We start from the raw sequence: 23,217 nt of genomic DNA, 5'->3' as shown, positions 1-23,217 counted from the left end.
AACCAAAGAAATCATTTGACAGGATAAAGAATATGCTTATATTGGCTTGTTCTTTGAACCACCATAAGAGGGCGATATTTACTCATGTATTTGGTTCAGCTGAAGGGAGCGGCTCTACGTGACAAACATCACAGCGTTATTACAGTGGAAACAAGAAGCCGTTCCAGAATATTAAGTATATGTCATTTAAATCTTTATGAGCTTTCAAAATAGTAACCCATTTATTTACCGCTATTCATAACAATGTCAGTGTGAATATTTGCTAACATTGCGCTACATAACTTGAGGCCTGTGACATGTTCAGGAAGATTCCCCACATCAAGAGCAATGTATTTTAGTAGTGCGAAAATTAACCATGGTTTTACTTCAAATAAAACCAAAAACCATGGTGACAACAAATTAACCAAGGTCTTGCTACACTATGGTGTATATATAATAAAATTATGGTTATACAAATGGTAATCACACACAAAAAAATATGGTTACTACACACTTACTAGAATAAAACCATGCTTATTTTTCGTAAGGGATCTGTAACGCTACAAATTTAAAAAAAAAAAATGAAAACACTTTTATGAGGAACGCATTTTAACATTTTGAATTTAAAGTGGACGTTTTTGTGAGGCCTAATGTCAAAATGTCTAACGTTAGGTGACGCTCTGACGATCCACCTTATTTTGAAACATGGCGGTAAGATATTTTCTTTGAATTAGCGAGATTTCAGATTTATTATTTAGTTAACTAAACTACTTGCTACGAACGAGTGCTTTTATGATTATAAAGATAAATCAAAATAGCTTACCAGTTTGGAATAGCCTTTAAAGCAGCATAACGTACTGTTTTTGTAATGAGGAAATAACTTGAAGGAAATGACACCGGAAGTCTCGCACATTCAAGTTAAAAAGGCCGCGCCCGCTCTTTTACGTTAAACGCGCGTCTCAAAAGCCCGAAATCCTTGTTTAAATATATAATAAAGCTATTTAGTTTGTTAAAAATACTACTTGGAAAAAACATGTTGAAAAACCCAATGTAAACAACGTTAACCTTTCACAAAAAAATTGAGGTTAGTTTTAACGTTTGTGAATGTTAAGTTGTGAATGTCTTAAAGTAAATCAATAAATAAATAAAAATAAATTACACGTTTGTTCAGGTCAACTGGAATAAGCTAGCACATATGATATAAGTATTTCATATTGATATTTTACCTTGAAAAGGAGACTGTTTAGAATAAACTGTCACAAACCTGACATTTCATGAAATATTTTATTCAAGACATTTTCGTTTATATAATTTCAGCCCTTACAAAAAATAACCATGGTTTTACTACACATAAACTATGGTGACCACAAATTAACCATGGTCTTGTTACACTAATCATAGTTTAATCATGGTGTTTGTAGTAAAACTATGGGTATACAAATGGTGATTAATGCGCCAAAAAACAAAGAACAAAAACACGGTTACTATAATAAAACCATGGTGTTTAGAAATGTGCAGCTGATAATGAATCATCAAACATACTATTACACACCACTAACCTACATTGGCATATTCATCACGGAGACTGGCATAAGATAGCGCATCTCGGCCTATTTTCCACCAATTTATCCTTGACATAGTTTAATTCCTGACTCCATTCATTATCTGAGCACAGAGCAACACATAGCTTGTGATGTGTTACCAGGTAAGGGAGTGAACGAGTGCAGCCATAGCAACGCGACTGGTGTGGTTGTCTGGTGACATTGGGACGCGGAGTAAAGGACTGTAGGCAAGTGCCCACGTCTGCGCTTTCGCAATCTGGCTGCGTCAGGATTCATCTCAAAGCAACGCCGTCATGGACGAAGCGGAGGACGGCGATGAAGACCACAAAGAGACTCGCAGGGGCGACATCCTTGACTCTTCCTCCAAGATGAAGAATGTAACGCCAGGAGGGGGAGCAACGGCAGCGGCGAGCAGGATCTCCAACAACAAGGACTTCGCCTCCGTCTCATGTGGACGCAGCACGGAATCCGCCGCGCTCCTCTGCCACGGAGATGTTTCCAGGGACAAGAGCGGGTTTGACGGCGAGGATGGCAGCGGAATGAGATGCGTGATCAACGGAGACTGCCGAAGAGACGAGAGCTTGTCCTCAACCCTCTCCAAGCAGGAGAAGCAGACAGGTGGAGGCTTCCCAGCATCTGCATGTCACTCCAGCACCTCCAGCATGGACGGCTCGGTCACTCCTGCCCCGACCGCCGTTGCTCCTCCCGCTGACAAGAAGGACTCCAGAGTTTCCTTCTCTAGCACCCCACCGGCCCAAGGACCGACCTCGAACCAGCAGCAGCAGCCGGGCAATTCTGTCAGCTTTCCCAAGTCCGAGGATGGCCAAATCATGGCAGATGATGCGGAAGGCAGGGACAATCAAACTTACATGCAAAGGCAGTTTAGCTCCATGCTACAGCCCGGGGTCAACAAATTCTCACTGCGTATGTTTGGGAGCCAAAAGGCAGTGGAGAGGGAACAGGAACGAGTCAAATCCGCGGGCAATTGGATTATTCATCCATACAGTGATTTCAGGTAGGGATGATGGAGTGACACCAGTGGAGACTCAATACCTGGTTGCAAATGCTCATGTTTGAAAACAATAAAAATGAGAGCTTTTTCTGGTAAAAACAAAAACAGTGCATTTCCTGTAAAATAAATAATATTTTTGTTAGACAAAGTAAACTGCATTTAAAATCACATATAAGCTATAACCTTTCAAAAAGTAACAGAGTTGACACTTTAAAATTTGTTTAGCCATTTAGCCAAGATCTTAACACTTTTACAAGGCGTTTATTAGAAAGATACATTAATGCTGACTTTTCATTCATTCACAAATATTCAGTGTTCAGTAATGAGCTGTATGCTGTACAAAATCATTGTAACAGGGTTGACTATTTATAATCGACCCTTACCGACAAACATTATAAGATTAACTAACAAACAAGGAGGCACTTAGTTATGATGCCATCATACCTTTAAAAAAGTAACAGGGTTGACATTTTAAAGCAAATTTGATTAAATTATTTATTTTACAAATATACAGTGTGTAGTAATCAACTGTACTGTACAAAATCATGGCAAAAAGGTTGACTATTTATGATCATCCCCTAGTGATAAATATAACATTTTAAAATCAAGTGATTTGCAAACAATGAGGCACTTACTTATACCTTTGCCATTAGATAAAAAAGTAACTGAATTAACATTGAGTTATCTTTATACCTTTAAAAAAAAGTAACAGAGTTGACATTTTTTTGTTGACAGTTCTTTGAGCCAATGTGCTACAAGGTGTTAATTAGAAAGAGAATTTAATGATATTGTTTTTATTCATTTATTTTACAAATATCTAGTGTTCAATAATGAACTGTACAATATACAAAATCATGATAACAGGGTTGACTATTCAGGATCGGCCCCTAGTGACAAATGTAACATTTTAAAATCAAGTGATTTACAAACAACAAGGCACTTACTTATCATACTTCTGTCGTTAGATAAAAAAGTAACAGAGTTGACATTTTGAAGTTAATTTAGCCAATGCGAAACAAGGTGTTTATTAGAAAGAGAATTTAATGCTAATATTTTTATTCATTTATTTCACAAATATCTAGTGTTCTGTAAATCAACTGTACTGTACAAAATAACAGTAACAGGGTTGACTATTTATGATCGTCATTAACTGACAAATGTAACATTTTAAAATGATGTGATTTACAAACAAGGAGGCACTTATTACATTATATTATACTTATTATAGTCAACAAAATCATGGTAACAGCATTGACTTTTACAATTTATGATCATCCCCTGGTGACAGATGTAACATTTTATGATAAAGTGATTTACAAACAACGACACAGTTACTTATTATACTTTTGTCAATAAAAAGTAACAGAGTTGATATTTTAAAGTTAATTTAGCCAGTGCTCATGTTTTCATTCAGCTTTTTATAAAAATCTAGTGTCCGGTAATCAACTGTACTGTATAAAATCACAGTAACAGGGTTGACTATTCACAGTTGTCCCCTAGTGACAAATGTAACATTATATGATTAAGTGATTTACAAACAAGGAGGCACTTACTTATTATACCTTTGTCATTAGATAAAAAAGTAATAAAGTTGTCATTATACCATTTTAAAAAAGTAACAGAGTTGACATTTAAAGTTTGTTTAGTCTCTGTGCTAAACTCATAACCCTATGTGAATTATTAAAAGATGAATTTAATGCTGACATTATCTTTCACAAATATGTCCCATACTCATCCATTTACTGTACAAAACTGTAACAGGGCTGACTATTTAAGATCGTCGCCTACAGTTTAAAATTAAGTGATTAACAAACAAGGTGGCACTTAATTATGATATCATTATGATAGTTTTTTAAAAATATATATATTTAAATAAGGGGGTGTGGGTGTAACAGAGTTGATGCAGGATAAACAGACAATAGACAATAAATACAAAATACAAGTTTTAATTTAAATAAATAAAATACAATAAAATAATGAAAATAAAAACAATTTAAATCAATATAATAATTAAAAAAAAAATAATAAAACCATAAAAACATATTACATTTTTCTTGATGTTTTATAAAAACGCCTGTAACAACAGAGTACCAGTTGGCATTAGTGTGTGTCATTATTTACACACATGCTGATGAGGGAAACAAAAGGCGCTCTTTCAACGCAACAACCCATAGGCCTGAATATTAAACACGCACAATGCACAATACTAATTATAGTTCGTAATAAGGATTAGGACCTCACATTAATTTGATTGTTAGTAAACTGAGATTAATCATTGATGGCCGACGTACAACAGCAACAGCTTCACTAAAGCCGTTTCACGTCACCAGGTGTGTGTAATTTACCAGAACATTTATGGAAATCCCTTTGCGCAAAAGCTGGATAAACTGCAAAGGGAAATTCAGACAGGACACTTACTTCAAAGTTCAGAAATGATCCCCTCAGCCTCTCAGGATGAAGTCTGCAATCAAATGCAATAAAAACAGTGGGAATAAAACTTTCATGTGGAGCTTTACCAAAGATGTTTCAGCTGTGATTCAAAAGTGGAGTGCTTGTTTATTACTATAGCTCAGTGGTTTGTTTGTTGTTCTCCCAGCAAGTACTTTGAATTATATAGTCTCCTCTGTGGTCTGTGCTTAATGATCTCCCAGGACACGGAGCCAAGAGGGTGTTCCTCAAATACACTGACAAACAGGTTAATTTTATATTAAGTGACCTCCAATAAAGGCTGATATACAAGACTGTTACGTCAATTTAATGCACTTTTAATAAAAGACAAGCCCATAATTGGTTTGACCAATATTTTTCATCATAATTTGGTCAGTCTCAGAAGAAAATTAACTCAAAGTGGTAATATTCAACAGGAAACAACTCAATAACTTATGTAATAGCCATTCATTATGAAATGGGAATAACAGTCTCAGTCATAAAAGAATAAAACAACAAATAAATATAAACAATAAAATGTTCAGTCAGCATCATCATTATGAGGTTGCATTGCTTCATCCATGCTTATATGTGCATTCATGCATGTTTTGTGTAATTTTTTTTTTTCAGTGCATGCATGAAAAAGAAAATATATTAGTAAAATATAGATTTGTTCAAACTAGTTTTCGTATTTATTTATAATCACACATTGCGGTGCAGGCCGGTGATCTGTTATTATTTTCAGAGAGAAGACAAACTGAGCAGTGCATTTAAACGCGAGAGAGCTTTAAGTGACGGAGCCCATATTTTATTATTAGAACACAAAAGCTACAGCTGCATTGTTTGCTTGAGAAACCCCAGTTATGATCGCTTCAGAAGTTTTTGCTTTCAGTACCACAGATATCTCAGCAGTCACATCCCCATAAATAATCAATAAATCCCTGATTCGCCTTAAGAGAAGCTACTTCAATCTGGAATTCCCATTTTAACCTTAATTCACCTTTTTAAGATCTCAAAAATAAGCCGTCATCCTGTTTTGTCCCCTGTATCTGTTTCTCAACGTCCTTGTGATGACCTTGAAGTAACTGTTATTTATTGGTACAATATTGATTTCAACCAAAAAGCACTATTTCAAACGAACGCTGTTTTATTACGCCCATATCGTCTCTCTCCTCGTGTGCGTGCAGCGTGTTTGTCGAGGCTAGGGTTATTTATAGGGTGTATCCCTGTCTCACCGAACGCATGAAGGCTGAATCTCATTTTTTTATTATAAGGGTGTGCCTTTTGTACCAAAAACGTAAAAAATACAACGTTACGGCAACAAATAATTGACAAAGTTCACAGAAAATATCTTTTTAAGATTAAAATCATTCACACAACTCTCTCTAAGACTGTGATTAAATTACAATGCTCTTAAATGTTAATATATGTCATACCAGACATTTAGTTTGAGACACTGAATGTGTGTGAAAGTGTGATCTGTAAAAATAACTAACTCTGTGGCATTTTTGTGCATGTCATGTAAATGTATTTAGTAATTTAATTCACATACCTGTTCCCTTTATTCTCCACGCAGGTTCTACTGGGATTTCACAATGCTAATGTTTATGGTGGGCAACTTGATTATCATTCCTGTGGGCATCACCTTCTTCAAGGAGGAAACCACCACCCCTTGGATTATCTTCAACGTCGTGTCCGACACGTTCTTCCTCATGGACCTTGTACTGAATTTCCGTACGGGCATAGTCTACGAAGACAACACTGAGATAATACTGGACCCTCAAAAGATCAAGATGAAATACCTGAAGACGTGGTTTGTGGTGGACTTTGTCTCATCCATCCCGGTGGATTATATCTTTCTCATCGTTGAGAAAGGCATTGACTCTGAAGTTTACAAGACGGCCAGAGCGTTGCGGATAGTGCGTTTCACCAAGATCCTCAGTTTACTGCGACTTCTCAGACTGTCCAGACTGATTCGTTACATCCATCAATGGGAAGAGGTAAGATGGACGCCATTGCTGTTTGTCTTGAAGTCAGGGAAGAAACTGAAACACAAAAAAATAGAAAAAATGTTGAGTAGGTTGCCTCATGGTGGCTGACCTAATATTGGTACATTGGTAACAACAATTGATAACTCCAAACCACTAGGTCCAAGCCAAATTGTCTTTTTCAGAGTACCAGGTGGTAAAATAATTCAAGAAATATGTTGATAATCACAACTGATATTATGTTGAATGTTCTTGTAACCAGCAATGCTAAAGTCATTGACTTGAATCTCCTATATGTGACCCTGGACCACAAAACCTGTCGTAAGTAGCGCAGGAATATTTGTAGTAGCGATAGCAAACAATACATTGTGTGGCTCAAAATTGTTGATTTTTCCTTTATGCCAAAAATCATTAGGATATAAAGTAAAATTCATGTTCCATTAAGATATTTTGTAAATTTTCTACTGTAGATATATCAAAAGTTAATATTTGATTAGTAATATGCATTTATAAGAACTTTATTCAAACAAGTTTAAAGTCGATTTTCTCAATATTTTTATTTTTTTGAACCAGATTCCAGATTTTCAAATAGTTGTAATAATAGTAGCTCAGACAAATGTTGTCCTATCATAAACCATACATTAATGGAAAGCTTATTTATTAAAATCTTGATCCTCATGACTGGCTTCGTGGTCCAGAGTCACATATATCATAAAATATGATATACTGAAGAACGTTGCCTTGTGGGATAGTCTTCAACATAAGCTGTTATAATCCTGCTGATTTTGTTGTTAGTCATCCTAATATTCTACGCAAACAAAATTTGCATACTGTGCACAGTAAAAACTCAATATACCGCAGCTATATTCAGATTAGCTAGTTAGTATGCTATTCCAAACATAGGCCGGATCTTTATTTACCTATTGACGTCACGTTTCTTGTTTGTAATTGCGAGAGGCAGAATGTGATCAATGGTGCTTTTCACTGATTTCCGATGCTGCCTTCTAGGTGTTTTGTCGTGGGTGACTAATTAGGTGCACGGGCTAATTAATGTAGCCTGGAGTAATTAACCATCATAAACGTTAATAACAGCAACTGACCACAATTGTAAAAACAGTTCAGTGCATTAACATTAAAACGACGGCCGGCGTTGGGAACATTTCAGATGATTACAGAGAGCGCCAGCTGTTTAGGGTGACAGCAATGTGACGATTTGCCTGTGGTTGAGCTGACCGATGATTCAGTTTTATGTGTTCTTTTCACCACTAAATGGGACAATTATGTTGCTGATTACATAGTGGTAATGTGAGCTAGGCATGGCCCTCAATTACTGAATCAACCTTGCACAGCAGTGCCACATCCACTCCACACTGTTTGGCCCCCTTATAGCTCTTGATTACTCAGGCAGGGACAAAGCACGAGTTAGACCTCCAGGATGATATGACCAAGTTCTGAAACTCATTTGTAGGTCAAAATATTTACATGCACAGAAAATTGGCATTAATTACTCACCCTCATGTCGTTCCAAACCCATAAGAGCTTTCTGACCCTGCGTAGAGCGATGCAACTACCACATTCAAGGCCCAGAAAGGTAGTAAGGACATTGTTAAAATAGTCCATGTGACATCAGTGGTTCAACCTTAATTTGTTCTGTCAAAAGCTATGAATACTTTTTGTGCAATGAGAAAACAAAAATAACTTTTCTGTGTCAGTCTCTGCCAGTGCTTAACTGCCCTGATAGCACACATACATCACAGAGACGTCTGCTTGACGTCTGCATTTCCATCTGTAAGACGTTTTTTTTAGAACGTTTGCTCATCTGCAATACGTCTATAGGACGTTTCCTATCAGATGTCAGTTAGACGTCTCTTCAAGATCTTTATGATTCAGAATGTATGTAAAACTGACATCTTATCTGTCAGATGTTTGTATACAACAGATGCTTTCCAGATCAAGTGATCTTTAACAGACATCTTGCAGACATATGTGTGCTATCTGGGTAGAGTACCACGACGTATCTTACTACCTTTCTGGGAGTTGAACGTGCTAGTTTGACATCTGATTGGAAATGTCTCATGGACGGCAGATGAGCAAACACCCTAAAAAATAGATATCTCTGAGATGTACATGTGCTATCAGGGAAGATTACAATAGAATAGTGTAACTACTGGTGAATGCTGTTAAGTTATCCCTGATAGCACACATACATCACAGAGATGTCTATTTGATGTCTGCATTTACATCTGCAAGACATATTTTTTTATGGTTTTTGCTCATCTGCAATACGTCTATTGGACATTTCCTATCAGGTGTCAAATAGACGTCTATTAGATGCCTTTAGGATGTTTATGATTTAGCATGTAGGTAAAACTGACATCTTACAGACATCTGTCAAATGTCTGTACACAGCAGATGCTTTGCTAAAGAGATCTTCAACAGACATATTGCAGACATATTTGTGCTATCTTGGATTCGGCCAGTAGTTATCTTGCTAAAATACACAAAGAACATAAAGATTTTTAATGTTGTTAAAAAATGCTAAGCTATCAGGCTAATAGTTAGCTTTCATATTAAAAACAAAGAAGGCTAAACAGTTTACAAGCTTAAAAGCAAATAGTGAACATGATGCTAAGCTATCAGGCCAACTGTAATTTAGCTAAAAACTCAAAATGTGTAAATAATTTAGTTAAATACTGTAAATGCTAAGCTATCAAGCTAAAACTTGCTAACTGCAGGCTAATTGAAACACAGAGGCATGAAAATGTTTAGATTGGCCATTTATAGCTTTAGTTGTATAATGTGATATGAAACATGCTTGAAAATATATTAACTGATGATTTTTAATGGTTAAGACAGCAAATTCAAAGGGCCACTTTTACTGCACAGGGCAAATTAGCACGAGCAATTTCAAAACGGGGCTGACGGGAGGGGAGTGATTTACTAACAATGCGCAAATTAAAGAACACAGACGCAACTTCTCATTTACATATCGACCACGCAATATACCAAGCGCAGTGCAAATTAGTGTAGCCACAAATAAAGAATAAAGAAATAAAGAAGCCACAGTATCTTGAAAAGAACCAAAAAGAGGCCAAAAAATGAAGATTTGCTAGAAGTTTTGATAGGCTTGGTATTGCATGACTCCTAGTTAAGGGTTCCGAGTCATCTTTTATTTAAGTCATCTTTTATTTCCCTGAAAGGGAAACTCCTACAAATGCATATTCAATAAGGTCAAGCACAAAAATAACTGTGTCCACACCTTTTCAGTGCTAATTCATCACTGCATGTCTTTAGTTAAACCTGACAGTACTATTTTAACGCCAAAAGATGGTTTGCGCTGGCGCAAGCTATTAGTAAAACTGGCCCGAAAAATGATATTTGCAGTCAGGCACTGAATAAAATTCCTGAAAGAAATTTAGTCAGTTGAAATTCTGCAGACTGGAAACTAATAAGAATTTACTTGAAAATTGTTTTAGACCACCAACCACACTATGGTATGCATAAAAATAATGAAAAACTACTTTAAAATCACAAGCAAACAGGATTACACAAGCCAGTGTTTTCATGATGACATTGGTCTGCTGATGTTTGACAGTCCCTTCACACCAGGTGATTACGCATGCCAGAGGACAAGAGAGTATTGCTATTTGCTATGGATCATTAATTTCAACAAGTTCAAACGGCGGCGAAATGAGACCCATAAGTGCTTCCACATTGCTTTGAGACCAGTGACCCTGATTAAAGAGGCTTTCAAGAATTGCACAGCAACTAAACAAACAGCCTCAACTACCGACCATTTAAAAGGTGCAGGCATGATACTTCTCTTCATATATTAGTTTCCAGCCAGTTTTATGTTTTGCATTGTCTCAGATCCCGTTCCATGTGCCGCTGCTTCTCAAGCTCGATAAAACAACCCACACCGGCTAAGAACTTTTACAACACAAGCCAGGGTAGTGTCTCTGCTTGTCTTCTTCTATCGCTGATTCTGGCCTAGTTGCTATTTGGAGCTCTTGGCTTTTCTCAGGTGTGACAAGAGTTGTTTCTGGTATGGGAAGAAAGTGTTGACACTGTCTCGCACAACCACACAAGGCATTATCCTGGACTGGCTCCAGATCGCTCTCCAATAGCTGTCCTCTCCACTTTGTAACCACAAACAAACTGCACACACGGCTGTCTCCAAGAAAGACACATTCTCCGCTATCCAGTTTTTCTTAGTCCTGCCTGAAAGAACATGGTATCAGCTTGGCACATTGCTTTCATCATTCACAGACATGTTCTGTATTGAATCTAATCTGACGGGATGAAGTTTGGAGGATGAACTGTACTCATTACATAAAGCTTTGGTCTCAATGCCATACGTGCGCTCGCATTCACAAATCTAGAGGTCAAAAATAATCTTCAGGTCAAATGGGTTTTGAAACAGTAGCTTGTTAAGAGAATCCCTCCAAAAATGAATAGTTCGTCCTTCAATATGTGTAGACGGATTACCCCGTGTCTCGGTTTCAGAGTCCTGATAATTGAATATGTTCCGGTTTGTCCTTGAGAGCTCTCCCCTTCTGACACTCGAATGTAATGCTTCTTTTATCTTGACTGACAGATCTTTCACATGACCTATGACCTGGCCAGTGCGGTGATGCGCATCTTCAATCTGATTGGCATGATGCTGCTTCTGTGCCACTGGGATGGCTGTCTGCAATTCTTGGTGCCCATGTTGCAGGACTTCCCTTCGGACTGTTGGGTGTCTCTTAACAAGATGGTGGTAAGTTTTACCTTCCAACTTACCTTGGTTTCTATCACTCCAAGTGTTCATAAACTCTCTCAAATAGCAAGTTCTCAGTAGCCCGAAGTTTAGGTGTCATTATCTACAGTTGCACACAAATAGGAATGAGCCATTTGCTGAGTCCAGGAAGAGAATCTGAGACTCAGCAACTGACTCTGTAGAAGGTCACTCCGAGTCCTCGAATCATGCTCGAGCAATTCCACACAATAAGCAAATAACAAAGCCAAAACTTCCAATGATGTCATCAGTGTTTGACAATGTTAATCACATGGGCACATTGGGGAGCCGACTCCATCACCTGCTCTTCTCACTTTCCCAAATCTGCCAGGCACTTTGAGTCACCCCTCCCTCACTTCTCACCATCATCCATCTGTTCTAGAAGTTCTCCCTGCTGTTTAGTCTAGTCTGAAGACAAGACACTGTTTGGACATTTGCTACACTGATGTATACAGTAAGTGATCATGAACTCTTGCTCGGTAAAGTGTGTGCAGTGTCCAGCAACTTCAGTTGCGAGTACTTGGGTTATCTGGGGATTCACATGTGGGCAGAAGGCCACTCCGACAACCAAAGGCTGGCTTGTTTCACGAGTTCGCCTGCCCAACTTGTCCTGATGGTTAATGGTAAATGAACTTGGCTTGCAGTCCTTAACTGAGGTTTGAAACCGAGGCTTGGCTTGAGCTCAGAGATCAACCCCCCCATTGCGGTACTACACAGAGGGAGCATAACAGAAATAGAAGAGGAGATGGGAAGAATTGTCACTGGGACGGTACTAGGCTCATAATGATGATTGACAGGACTGAATGATAAGGCTCCTCCCGAACCTACATTTGGAACTTCATTTTGTTTTATGGTGTAAACCATTGGCGAGAGTTTGTGAATTATCGGCCAGTATATACCAGTTTGGTATATAAAATGTAACACTTTTTATCAAACTAAATTTACCACTGGAAAAAAAGATAAACTTCTGAGGCTGAACTCTGAAGTACAGATTATTTAGGGTTTCCCTGCCTGTTTGTCCTTTACAGTTGAGGTCAAAAGTTACATACACCTTGCAGAATCTGCAAAATGTCAATTATTTTGCCAAAAAATAAGAGCGATCATACAAAATGCGTATTTTTTTAGTACTGACCTAAATAAGATATTTCACATAAGAGATGTTTACATATAGCCCATGAGAAAATAATTTATAAAAATGACCCTGTTCAAAAGTTTACATACACTTGATTTTTAATATGGTGTTGTTACGTGAATGAACCACACCTGTGTTTTTTTATCCAGTGCTGGTTGTTCATGAGTCCCTTGTTTGTCCTGAACAGTTAAACTGCCTGCTGTTCTTTAGAAAAATCCTTCAGGTCCCACAAATTTTTTGTTTTTTCAGAATTTTTGTGTATTTGAACTCTTTCCAACAATGACTGTATGATTTTGAGATCCTTCTTTTCACACTGAGGACAACTGAGGGACTCATATGCAACTATTACAGATGGTTCTAACACTCACTGATGCTCCAGAAGATAAAACAATGCATTAAGAGGGACCACCAGGGGTGTAAACCTTTGAAACGAATTAAGAGGTGTACATTTTTTTTCTTTTTTAATTTCATTTAGTAGTCAGAAGCTACAGAAGATGCTTCCATGTTTCCCAGAAGACAAAATATGTTAAACTTACCCTGATCTCTAATTTTCAAAAGTTTTCAACCCCCGGTTCTAAATGCATTGTTTCTCCTTCTGGAACATCAGTGGGCATTTGAACCTTCTCTTAAAGTTGCATATAAGTCCCTTAGTTGTCCTCAGTGTGAAAAGGACGAACAAGAGACTCATGAACAACTATCACTAAACAAACAAACAAACAAAAAAAAAAAAACACAGCTGTGGATAATTCATGTAACAACACAGTATTAAGAATCAAGTGTATGTAAACATTTGAACATTGTCATTTTTATAAATTCAGCTATTATTATCCTTCTTATTTTGGTAAAATAATTAACATTTTACAGATTCTGCATGGTGTTGCAAACTTACCTCAGTTTTATATATTTATATACACTATATGCTGTCACTTGTAAGAGATCATGTGACATGGGGACAGGTTTCTCATTGGCTTCTGTTACAACAATAGTTTTTGAGTGCAGTCATTCTAGTCGCTGCGAATGCTTAGCAATCAAGGTCAGCAGCTTTCGAAAGGCAGATTGCTTGAAATGAAAGACGCAGCGTTAAACGATCTGTCTCATTATTTCAAGTGTCCGCCTGGTCTCTCAACAGGCCCTTCTTTGTGCGGTAATGAAGCCTGTGAGTCACATTTGCTGAGGTGTTGTTAAGCTTCAGCAGAGGTGCTATAAAACACTAGACAATTTACAAAGCTTCCTTCATTTGTTAGAACACAATAAATCTTAAGTAGGCATTATCATTCAGGATACTGAAAGAAGACTGATGATGTTCCAATCCAAAACAATACTATTTGCCTCCTTCCTGTTTGCAGATATCCAGGGTAAGACTCTATATAATCTTAGTGGTTGGGGAAAACATCATCTGAGGTCATTAATGTAAACCTAGACTCATCAATATCACACATCGAATTAAAATTCCATTTTGACTTAACATAAATGCGTTACAGATGGTTCAGCTGCAATTCACCTGCCGCTGTTTCCCGCCTCTGATAGATCAATGCACTGAAATAAACCCTTTGATCCCTTTTGATCCAGCTGTGCCCTGTGATCCATGACCTAGCGTTGTCAAATCCGTCCGTGCACAGTTTGAATCCCAAATAAAGCACGTGTGATTCACAGGTACATGCTCACGTGTCTTGCTCAAGAGCTCTGAAAGCTTGAAGAGCCATTCTAAGTTCAGATAAGCATCCTCCAGATGTGCACAGGCACATGCATATAGACTTAACATGGCCTATCTTCATTTATATATTCACAGTGAAGAACCCTTACCAAAATCCTTGGTCAAATCCTTGGTGACCAACTAGGTAATGTCCTGTGAAGTTCTTACAACGGCCATTTTTAGCATTATGTATCTTATACATAGAAATATGAAATAAGCAATGTCAAAAGAAAACCTTTTTAAGGTCAAGCTTCCCTCAACGTAATAATACTTGACATCTATCCTATGTTCATACTTCTCAAAGAAATAAAGCCCCACTCTAATGACAGTCTACTGTGCCAGTCGAGCTTGGCTAAATCAACTTAGTCATCTCAGTGCCAGTGGGGGTGAGTAACACTAGGTTAAACATGCGCTAAGGGCCTAGTTAGGCAAATATAACCAAAACACAATTGCTCAACCAGCTATAATCTTTCATTTAGCTAATTCCAAATCATGCTAGCAGCGCTACAATGCATGTCTGCTAAAACTGCTTATGCAGCATTAAACATTTCCTCTATTTTTCACCCATAAATGCAGAGAAAAGGAATCATTTGTGAATGCCTGTTTATCCACAGAATGTAGAGCACATGTCGGGGTGTTGAATGGCGAATGTTTTAAGGCTATGCGATAGCTTTCATTGCATTAATTTGCATACTCCTCTCTGAGAACTTGGCACTGCCAAGTGACTCTTTGTGATTACAGCTTGTTGGTGTTCATGTAGCAATAAAAAAACAGAAATCACTCTTGTAGTGGAAGCTCCGATCCATTTAAGAATATATGTAACCCTGGACCACAAAACCACTCATAAGTAGCACAAGTATATTTGTAGCAATCTTCCATGAAGATATTTTGTAAATTTTCTACCGTAAACACATCAAAACTTAATTTTTGATTAGTAATATGCATTGCTAAGAACTTCATTTGGACAAGTTGTAGGCGATTTTCTCAATAGTTGATTTTTTTTGCAAATAGTTGTATCTCAGCCAAATATTGTCTCATCCTAACAAACCATGCATCAATGGAAAGTTTATTTATTCAGCTTTCAGATGATGTAAACATCTCAATTTCCAAAAATGGACCCTTATGACTGGTTTTGTGGTCCTGTGAATTTAAGCAGTTTGTGTTAATTCGATGTTTAATTGTTTATCTGCGTGCTTATGGAGATGTTTCAGTTAACCCAAATGAAAATGGTTGTTTAGGGTATTCCTGGAAGCCTTGGAAGGCAGACATGTAAAGAAGATGGAAAGCAGACATGAACTACGCAAACAAATCTCTCTGACACACTGCCCACACTGCATGCTTTCTACACAGCCAAGCCTCGCAGTTACTCAAATAAAGGGTTAGACTCTAAACGATGTCTTCTCTGCCTTGTTTGCATCTGCACTTGACAGGATTGTTGGGATTGCAGCAGCATTTCTTTTGTGCCTCAGGACTGTGTAGTTGAGTCTGTGAACACATTTATATTCCTTATTTCTTCATGACACTTGCACTCCATGTGCACTGTACCCTGTCTTTGCGCCCAACCTGCCAGTTGGTGATAGGAGCCAGGTGCGTCCTGGCCTTGACAGAGGCTTTCTCCATCCCAACCCTAGTAAGCCACCTCTCGACTCATCTCCACAAAGTAATTCCACTGATTACCCATCACCCTCGTTTTCCATTTTCACCTCCAACTCTTTCCCCGCTTCATCATTCGAAGTCACCCGTGGCCTCCTTGACTTTGAGCCAGGATTTTCATAGCCTTGTCTCGAAGTGAATGCAAATCAGGTTAACCACATTCACAGGGCCCCCATCAGGTCAATCCTTAAAAATCACTCGCTTATGAAGAGAGACGAGGCACCTTAGCGTAGCAGCTGAGGTCTTATGCAGATACTTGCAAAGACATTATAACAAGAGCCCGGCTGAACAATAAACAGTGCGGTCCCATTAACTGCCAGAGTGATGGAATAATGAATCTATCGCAGGTCTAAAGTGCACGTAGCTATCCAAAGTACTTGGCAAGATGCCTTTGATAGGGGTTTGTAGAGGTATACCCCCTCCTGAGCCAAGATTTTGACTTGAGGATTAGCATCTAGAGGAGGTCATGCATCTAGTGCTGATGAAGTAATCTCTCTTTCTCTTTCTGTTTATCAATTTCTCACATCCCAATTTGCAGAACGACTCCTGGAGTGAGCTGTACTCCTTCGCCCTGTTCAAGGCCATGAGCCATATGCTGTGTATCGGGTACGGACGCCAGGCTCCTGAGAGCATGTCTGATATCTGGTTGACCATGCTGAGTATGATTGTGGGAGCCACCTGCTACGCCATGTTCATTGGCCACGCCACCGCCCTCATACAGTCGCTGGACTCTTCCCGGCGCCAGTACCAGGAGAAGGTGGGTACTACGCTCTAAACACACACACACTCACTGAAACACCTGCAGATGACCTTCTTATGTGTCACCGTTTGTTTGATCTTGCCAGATCAAAGTCGGTACCTATCGTCTGTTTGAGAGGATGAAACTGCTCAGGCCAACTATCCCTACGGCTGAGGATTCTGGGTATTCTCCGCAATCTGGTCTCCCTCTCATCTGATCAGTTGTCAGTCCCTCCCACTGCTGTAATTCGGTCTTCTTTGATTCCTAATCACGGCATCTGGTGCTTGTTTACACCTGCAACTCTAGCCTGCAACCCATGTCTTGTCGTCAAAAGCAATTTGGTCACAAACTTCTTAACTCTGCACTTTTTTGCACTGAGTAGATGCTTTCTGAAACCTCCTTTTTCCTGAAAATAGATAATAATTTTGTTATTGCCATGTGCTTTAAAAGAAAAGAATGCTTGGGAGACTGTATTTCAAAGAAATTTGAAACCCACCTGAGTAAAAAAAGGTGTGCATGTTCTTACATTACATATCTGACAGTGGCATAAAGTCAGATAAAAGGGTGTAGATTTCTTCTTCAGGAAAGGAGGTACAGCAGTTATATCAGGGTTCCTCAAATCTGGTCCTGGAGGGACAATGCCCTGCAGAGTTTAGCTTGGGGGTGCCCAAACACAGTCCTGGAGGGCTGGTGTCCTGCAGAGATTAGCTCCAACTACAATTAGACACACCTGAACCAGCTAATCAAGCTCTCAACAGGCAAGTTCCATGCAGGTGTGTTGAGGCAAGTTGGAGCTAAACTCTGCAGGACGTCGGACTGAGTTTGGGCACCCTGGGTCAAACTCACTTAGCAATCATTTTCTAGGGATCCTGAAGGGCTTAATGAGCTTGCTCAGGTATGTTTGATTAGGGCTGGAGCTAAACTCTTGACCCTCCAGGGCATGATCTGAGGAACCCTGAGGTAGATGGACAGAACTGACAGTTTCAGATAGATCAGAGGCCATTTAACCATTTTCCTGGAAAACCCACTGTCCTGCAAAGTTTACTTCCAACCTTCCTGTGATTTTCAAGCAATCCTAAAGAGCTGGATTAACTGGTTCAGGTGTGTTTGATTAGTGAGTGTTGGGGCAACACTCTATAGAACAGAGGTGCCCAAACTCGGTCCTTGAGGGCCAGTGTCATGTTGAGTTTAGATCCAGCTTACCTCCACACCTGCCAGGAAGTTTTTAGTATGCCTAGTAAGAGCTTGATTAGCTAGTTCAGGTGTGTCTAAGTGGGGTTGGAGCTAAACTCTGCAGGACACAGGCCCTCCAGGACCAAGTTTGAGCACCCCTGCTACAAAAGAGTGGGTATCCTGGAGGAGGGTAAAAACTTCTGAAACAGACCATCTCAATCCATCCAACCACTCTTTCTGACACATCCCATGTCTTCCTTTGTTTTCTAAAAGTTCACTCATGCCATTGGTTGAGCTTAAAAGTTTCCCAACTTTGGAAAGTCCACCTACAAACGGCTTACTTTTAGTTGTTTCAGCACATCGAGCTGGGATGGAAAGTAGTGTTTTAATATAAGCTTTAGCTTTAATTCTATTCTAAACTTACATATATTATGACAACATTTGAAGGCATGATGTAATGTAGAGAATCCCAAAGGGACTTTCGGTGGAGCTCATCAAATCTCGCCTCAGGCGGCAGACTTTCCTCTTCATTAATCACTAGCAACAGAGCTGCTTGCAGTCAGATAACAGAGCCACTACGGCAGCAGGGGAGTAGAACGTGCTAAAGATACCAACAAAAGCCATTCTCTGCATGAGATAAAGGGCCCATAGGAGGTTGTTTTTGCCCTCATGATCTAAAATAAACACGTAATGATGTTCCTTTGTGCCAAACTGCACATTAAAAAGTTTTGAGTATATTTGAGATGAAGGGGATCAAGTGGATTGCTGTGATGGTGGTCCTTGAGTGTTTGCATAAATATATTTACACAAAGAAGCTATTGCAAAAAGTATAGGAAACAAAGTTTCAACAGAAGTTTGGCTAACAGATTTTTGAGCATAGATGAGAATCCCTTCTTTACAGACAAAAACATTTCTCACGCCTTTGCAACCTGGTGAACAAACAACACAATGTCCCTGTGTAGATCCCCCGTCGTCCCATCACATGTCCATCTCCCCTGCTATGTGGAAACCAATGGATTGCCAGACAACGACAGATGAACGGGACATTAGCCATTACGTAACATGCATTACATTGCTTAACATTGACTTTCAAGCACCTGTTTAGGTCCAGCCCCTAACACGCTCACATGGCGTTGAACAACACAAGTCTCAGATCAGTTTCTGTCAACTCTCGACATTACTGCACCCCAGGGAATTATGGTTCTACATACAGGCCTGCTGAGATGTACAGATTGAGCTGTATCAATCGAACATTACGCGCCGCGGTCTCTGCTTAGATCAGTATGTTAGAATATTGATCACAGGGTTGATCTGTACACAAGAAAATATATTGATGTTAGTAACATCATGTAAAAAAGTTTTCGTCTATTTGACGAGAGCATACAGAAACCTTACTGTTGTAAGTGGTTCTGATCTTTGTTGTGGCCTACAGGGTTATAGAGGTCTCGCATCACGTTGGTTATTACCTAACGGTAAACCATCATAATCCTAGTTAGCGTTGGATACCTATGGTATAAGCGTATCCGCTGATGTCCATATGGAATGAAAGCTTGATATACGGTTCACAAGCTTTCATCCCCCTCCTCTGTGACCATGATGACCTTGATGCTTTGGCAGATGGTCATGGGAAATATATCATCCCTTTATGTCACTGACAGAAGATAAACTGCCTGCCCCGTTGAGGAAAAAAAAACAAAACAAAACTGTGGACTGACAGGATTTCATGTAGTTAGCACGTGCGCTAACATACAGTTCATAATTAATAGTTTCCACGTGCTTACTGGAGCTGTGCGATTCATAAGTTAGCTTGGGTTAAAAGTGAGTCCGTTGTATATTTTTTGCTTGCACACTGCAAGCAACAGTAAGTGAGCTATGGAAGTATTTTTTTTTTTAGTTCAACTGTCTCTGAAAAGATTGTGATACCTGTTAATTCAGCCATATTGGAAGGACAATGTTGATTATGTCTACTATATTACACAACATTACGTCACTTTTTTGATGACTTCTGTTAGGAGGCTTACACAGGTTTATCTGATCACCTACCTGTCCAGGGGTTTTAGTGTAGGTCACCAGAGGTGTAGCTGTACTGGTGCTAAGCTAATGCCAGCTCTGTTTTGTTACAGCCACATAGCTTTCAACTATTCAACCTTTCATTCTTGTTTCCTTCATTTATTCTTCAATGTAGACCATAGACCAGGGATAAGCAATGTCGGGCCTGGAGTGCCAATGTCCTACAGAGTTTAGCTCCAACCCTAGTAGCCCTAGTAATTGTGAAGACCTTGATTAACTTGTTCAGGTGCATTTAATTAGGGTTGGAGCTAAACTCTGCAGGACAACAGCACTCCAGGACCTACCTCTGCCATAGATTTAAAAAAAAAGATGGACGATGCACCTCCACTTCCTTCCAAAGCCAAAACTCAGTATCTTGCATCATTTGGAGCCAGAGTCTGTGCAGAACCATTAGGCCACAACTGCCCCGAGTCTGCACAGTATTAGTCATGAGATGGAGCTGCGGTATCAAAGTCCCGCTCAAACTCCAATCGCAAGATTACAGTCATGTCGGCACCGATAGCCTTGTAGAAAGTGCGTCGATGCATAGCGGCATTGCCCTACAGGCATCCCGAGTTCGAATCCCAGATCGAGGAATTTTCCTGATCTTGGCCTCTCTCTCTGTACCACTATACTCCATGTCTCTTCTACACTGTCCTGTTATTAGTAAAGTCAAATAAAGATCACCCTCCGTTTTTATAGCAACTTAAAGCAAACTTGTTAGAAAATCGAACCCTTGAACATACATCAGCATGAAAAGAACTACCTAAAATGATGGAAAGTATCTTTGGAAAAAAAATTATTTGAAGTGTAATTTAATCATTTAGTTTGTCTCATGTCCTACTACATGAAGAAGGTGGGGTTTATGACCTATACTGGGACCAGCCACCTGGGGGCGATCAAAATGCTTTGGCTTCACTTTTTAGGATATGTGCGGCACACTTGATCCAGACTGACAGCCCAGGGAAGCTGAGTCACAGGAAGTCCAAGAGGGAAGAAAAGAAGCTGAGTATCCGAGTATAAACAGACAACTTGGTGCAATTAAAACTTTCCTGTTTTCAGTATTATTATACGGACTTGGCTGTACATATTAGGAGACCCAAACAATGATTGCAACAAGGTCCAAGTAATTGTCTTCACATTTTAGCTTAACACCTTGTCTTACATCAAGGCTGATTGAATGAACCAAAGAGAGGAGAAAATAGACTTTCTTGATCGAAAGGGACAAAGCGTAAATTACAGAGTTTGTCGAGCTTGACGAGACAAGCGGGCACTGTTATTTGGAGGTTGCTAAATGTTGGTGTGCAAGTAAACACATGCGTTTGTGATACTTTCTCATGATATTGAGTGTTTAATCATGGTTTTGTCAATGTTAGACCAATTCTGGAGGAAATTACTGTAGATTTACACAACTATTGGATTGTAAACTCTAAGAATTTAAATTAATTCATGTTTTCAGTGCCAACAAGCCTCCTTTGTATGTAAATTAGGCTCATTACAGAAGTGTCTTATTTCCAGTTATTTGCCTGTTGCAGTTAGCGTTATGCTACTACTACATGCAGAAAGAAATGCATAGTGGAAAGCGAAAACGGCATGCTGGGACCCCCCTGGTTGTGTCTTTCGGTTGTGTGCGACTGTATAAATCCCTTATCCAGTCGCAATTAATTAAGATTGAATTAGATTAGGATTTGGGCTGGATTACCGAAACAAAAGGTTTTCACGAAATGGATTCATGATAGGGATTTCCACTCTGAGCTAATTAAAGTCAGTCACTGCACTTCCCATGATTCCCCACCCACTGCCAAAGGGATGATGAGTAACAGTGTGCATGCTAACGCACACGCCACGTCTGTTGTATATGTGTCTATCTGTGACAGGAATTGTAAGCATTTTAAACCTTCAGCTATGTTCTCGAGGATTAGTGACGCCATCCATCTCATTTGGTGCTTGTATCAATGCTATCTACAGAATATGCTCATTGTTGTCTAACCAGATCATTCAAGAATGAAAAACAGAGCATTTTTGTGCAATATCTTGTCAGATCTGATGAAGAATATGCTGTAAATGTCATGACAACTTCATGGAGATCTATTGCTACACTTGGTTCTTGGTTCTATTGGCTACAATGGTTGTTTACATATTGAGAAGAAAATGTTTATTTGCTGAGGCACTGCTGCGGTTTTTAGCATACATGCAGGAAGTTCAATACTTTTTATAGTATAGTTCACTCACAAATGCATATTTTTATCATTTACTCACCCTCATGTTGTTCCAAATCTATAAGATGTTCTTTCTTCTGTGGAACACAAAAGATACTTTGAAGAACTGTTACTGTCCATAAATTGAAAGTCAATGGAGTCCAAAAACATTTAAAGTGTCACAATCTATGAATATGAGCAATAGCAACTGTGATTCTTTTTTTAGCAAACACCAATAATTAGCGAAAATACTTCCGCACAATGACTTGTAAAACAGACTGCACCTGTCACTAACAAGTGCAACAGACTGCACCCTGTTAGTAGCTCGAGGATCGACCCAAGGCTTGTCAAGTTGAGCATATGTCACCGCGCACATTCCGACAGTCATTATCCACATGCCTTTTCCTACCAACACCATCCATCCAGCTGGGAGGTCACTAAGGAGCGTCACCCTTCCCCCACGTCATTATCCTGGTGTGCACATGACCCACTATAGTCGAGTTATGTTGGAATATGAGGTCTGAGAGGCCACAGAAGACTGTCTCACCTTTAACACTGCTTTAGAAATAAGGTTCAAATTTAGCACACCCCTACACTGTAAATAGCCTCCCTCCTTGGTAATAAGTGTTTGATGGAATGTGAGATCTTGACTGCTTCAGTGACAAGATATCAAAATAACCTTAGCTTCACTTCACAACACTTAAAATCTATCTATCTATCTATCAATCAATCAATCAATCAATCTATCTATCTATCTATCAATCAGTCTATCGCATATGCATGTATTGCATGTCTATCTATCTGTCTATCTATATATCTAATCGCATATCTATCT

The 23,217-nt window shown here is 39.1% G+C and overlaps 1 protein-coding gene and 1 long non-coding RNA gene across 3 annotated transcripts in view; one reads left to right on the top strand and one right to left on the bottom strand.

Moving 5' to 3' along the window:
• The first annotated feature begins 1,729 nt into the window (after positions 1–1,729).
• Positions 1,730–23,217, top strand: part of hcn2b (hyperpolarization activated cyclic nucleotide-gated potassium channel 2b) — a 33,503-nt gene continuing 12,015 nt past the window's right edge. The window contains exons 1-4 of one of the 2 annotated variants that reach the window (XM_051094070.1): positions 1,730–2,556; positions 6,557–6,980; positions 11,566–11,727; positions 16,762–16,980. In XM_051094070.1, coding sequence (XP_050950027.1) covers positions 1,835–2,556; positions 6,557–6,980; positions 11,566–11,727; positions 16,762–16,980 — 1,527 coding nt within the window. In that variant the 5' untranslated portion in view covers positions 1,730–1,834. The remainder of the gene's footprint in view (positions 2,557–6,556; positions 6,981–11,565; positions 11,728–16,761; positions 16,981–23,217) is intronic. The other variant, XM_051094071.1, reaches the window with a different exon arrangement.
• On the bottom strand, positions 4,619–22,741 carry LOC127153129 (uncharacterized). The gene is made up of 3 exons (XR_007825195.1): positions 22,444–22,741; positions 6,533–7,025; positions 4,619–5,014 (listed from the first exon to the last, which is right to left on the bottom strand). It is a non-coding gene; the product is annotated as an uncharacterized LOC127153129 (long non-coding RNA).

This window comes from Labeo rohita, chromosome 22, assembly GCF_022985175.1.
Source record: "Labeo rohita strain BAU-BD-2019 chromosome 22, IGBB_LRoh.1.0, whole genome shotgun sequence".
NCBI classification, from domain to species: Eukaryota; Metazoa; Chordata; class Actinopteri; order Cypriniformes; family Cyprinidae; genus Labeo; species Labeo rohita.
This window is presented reverse-complemented; position numbering and strand designations above follow the sequence as displayed.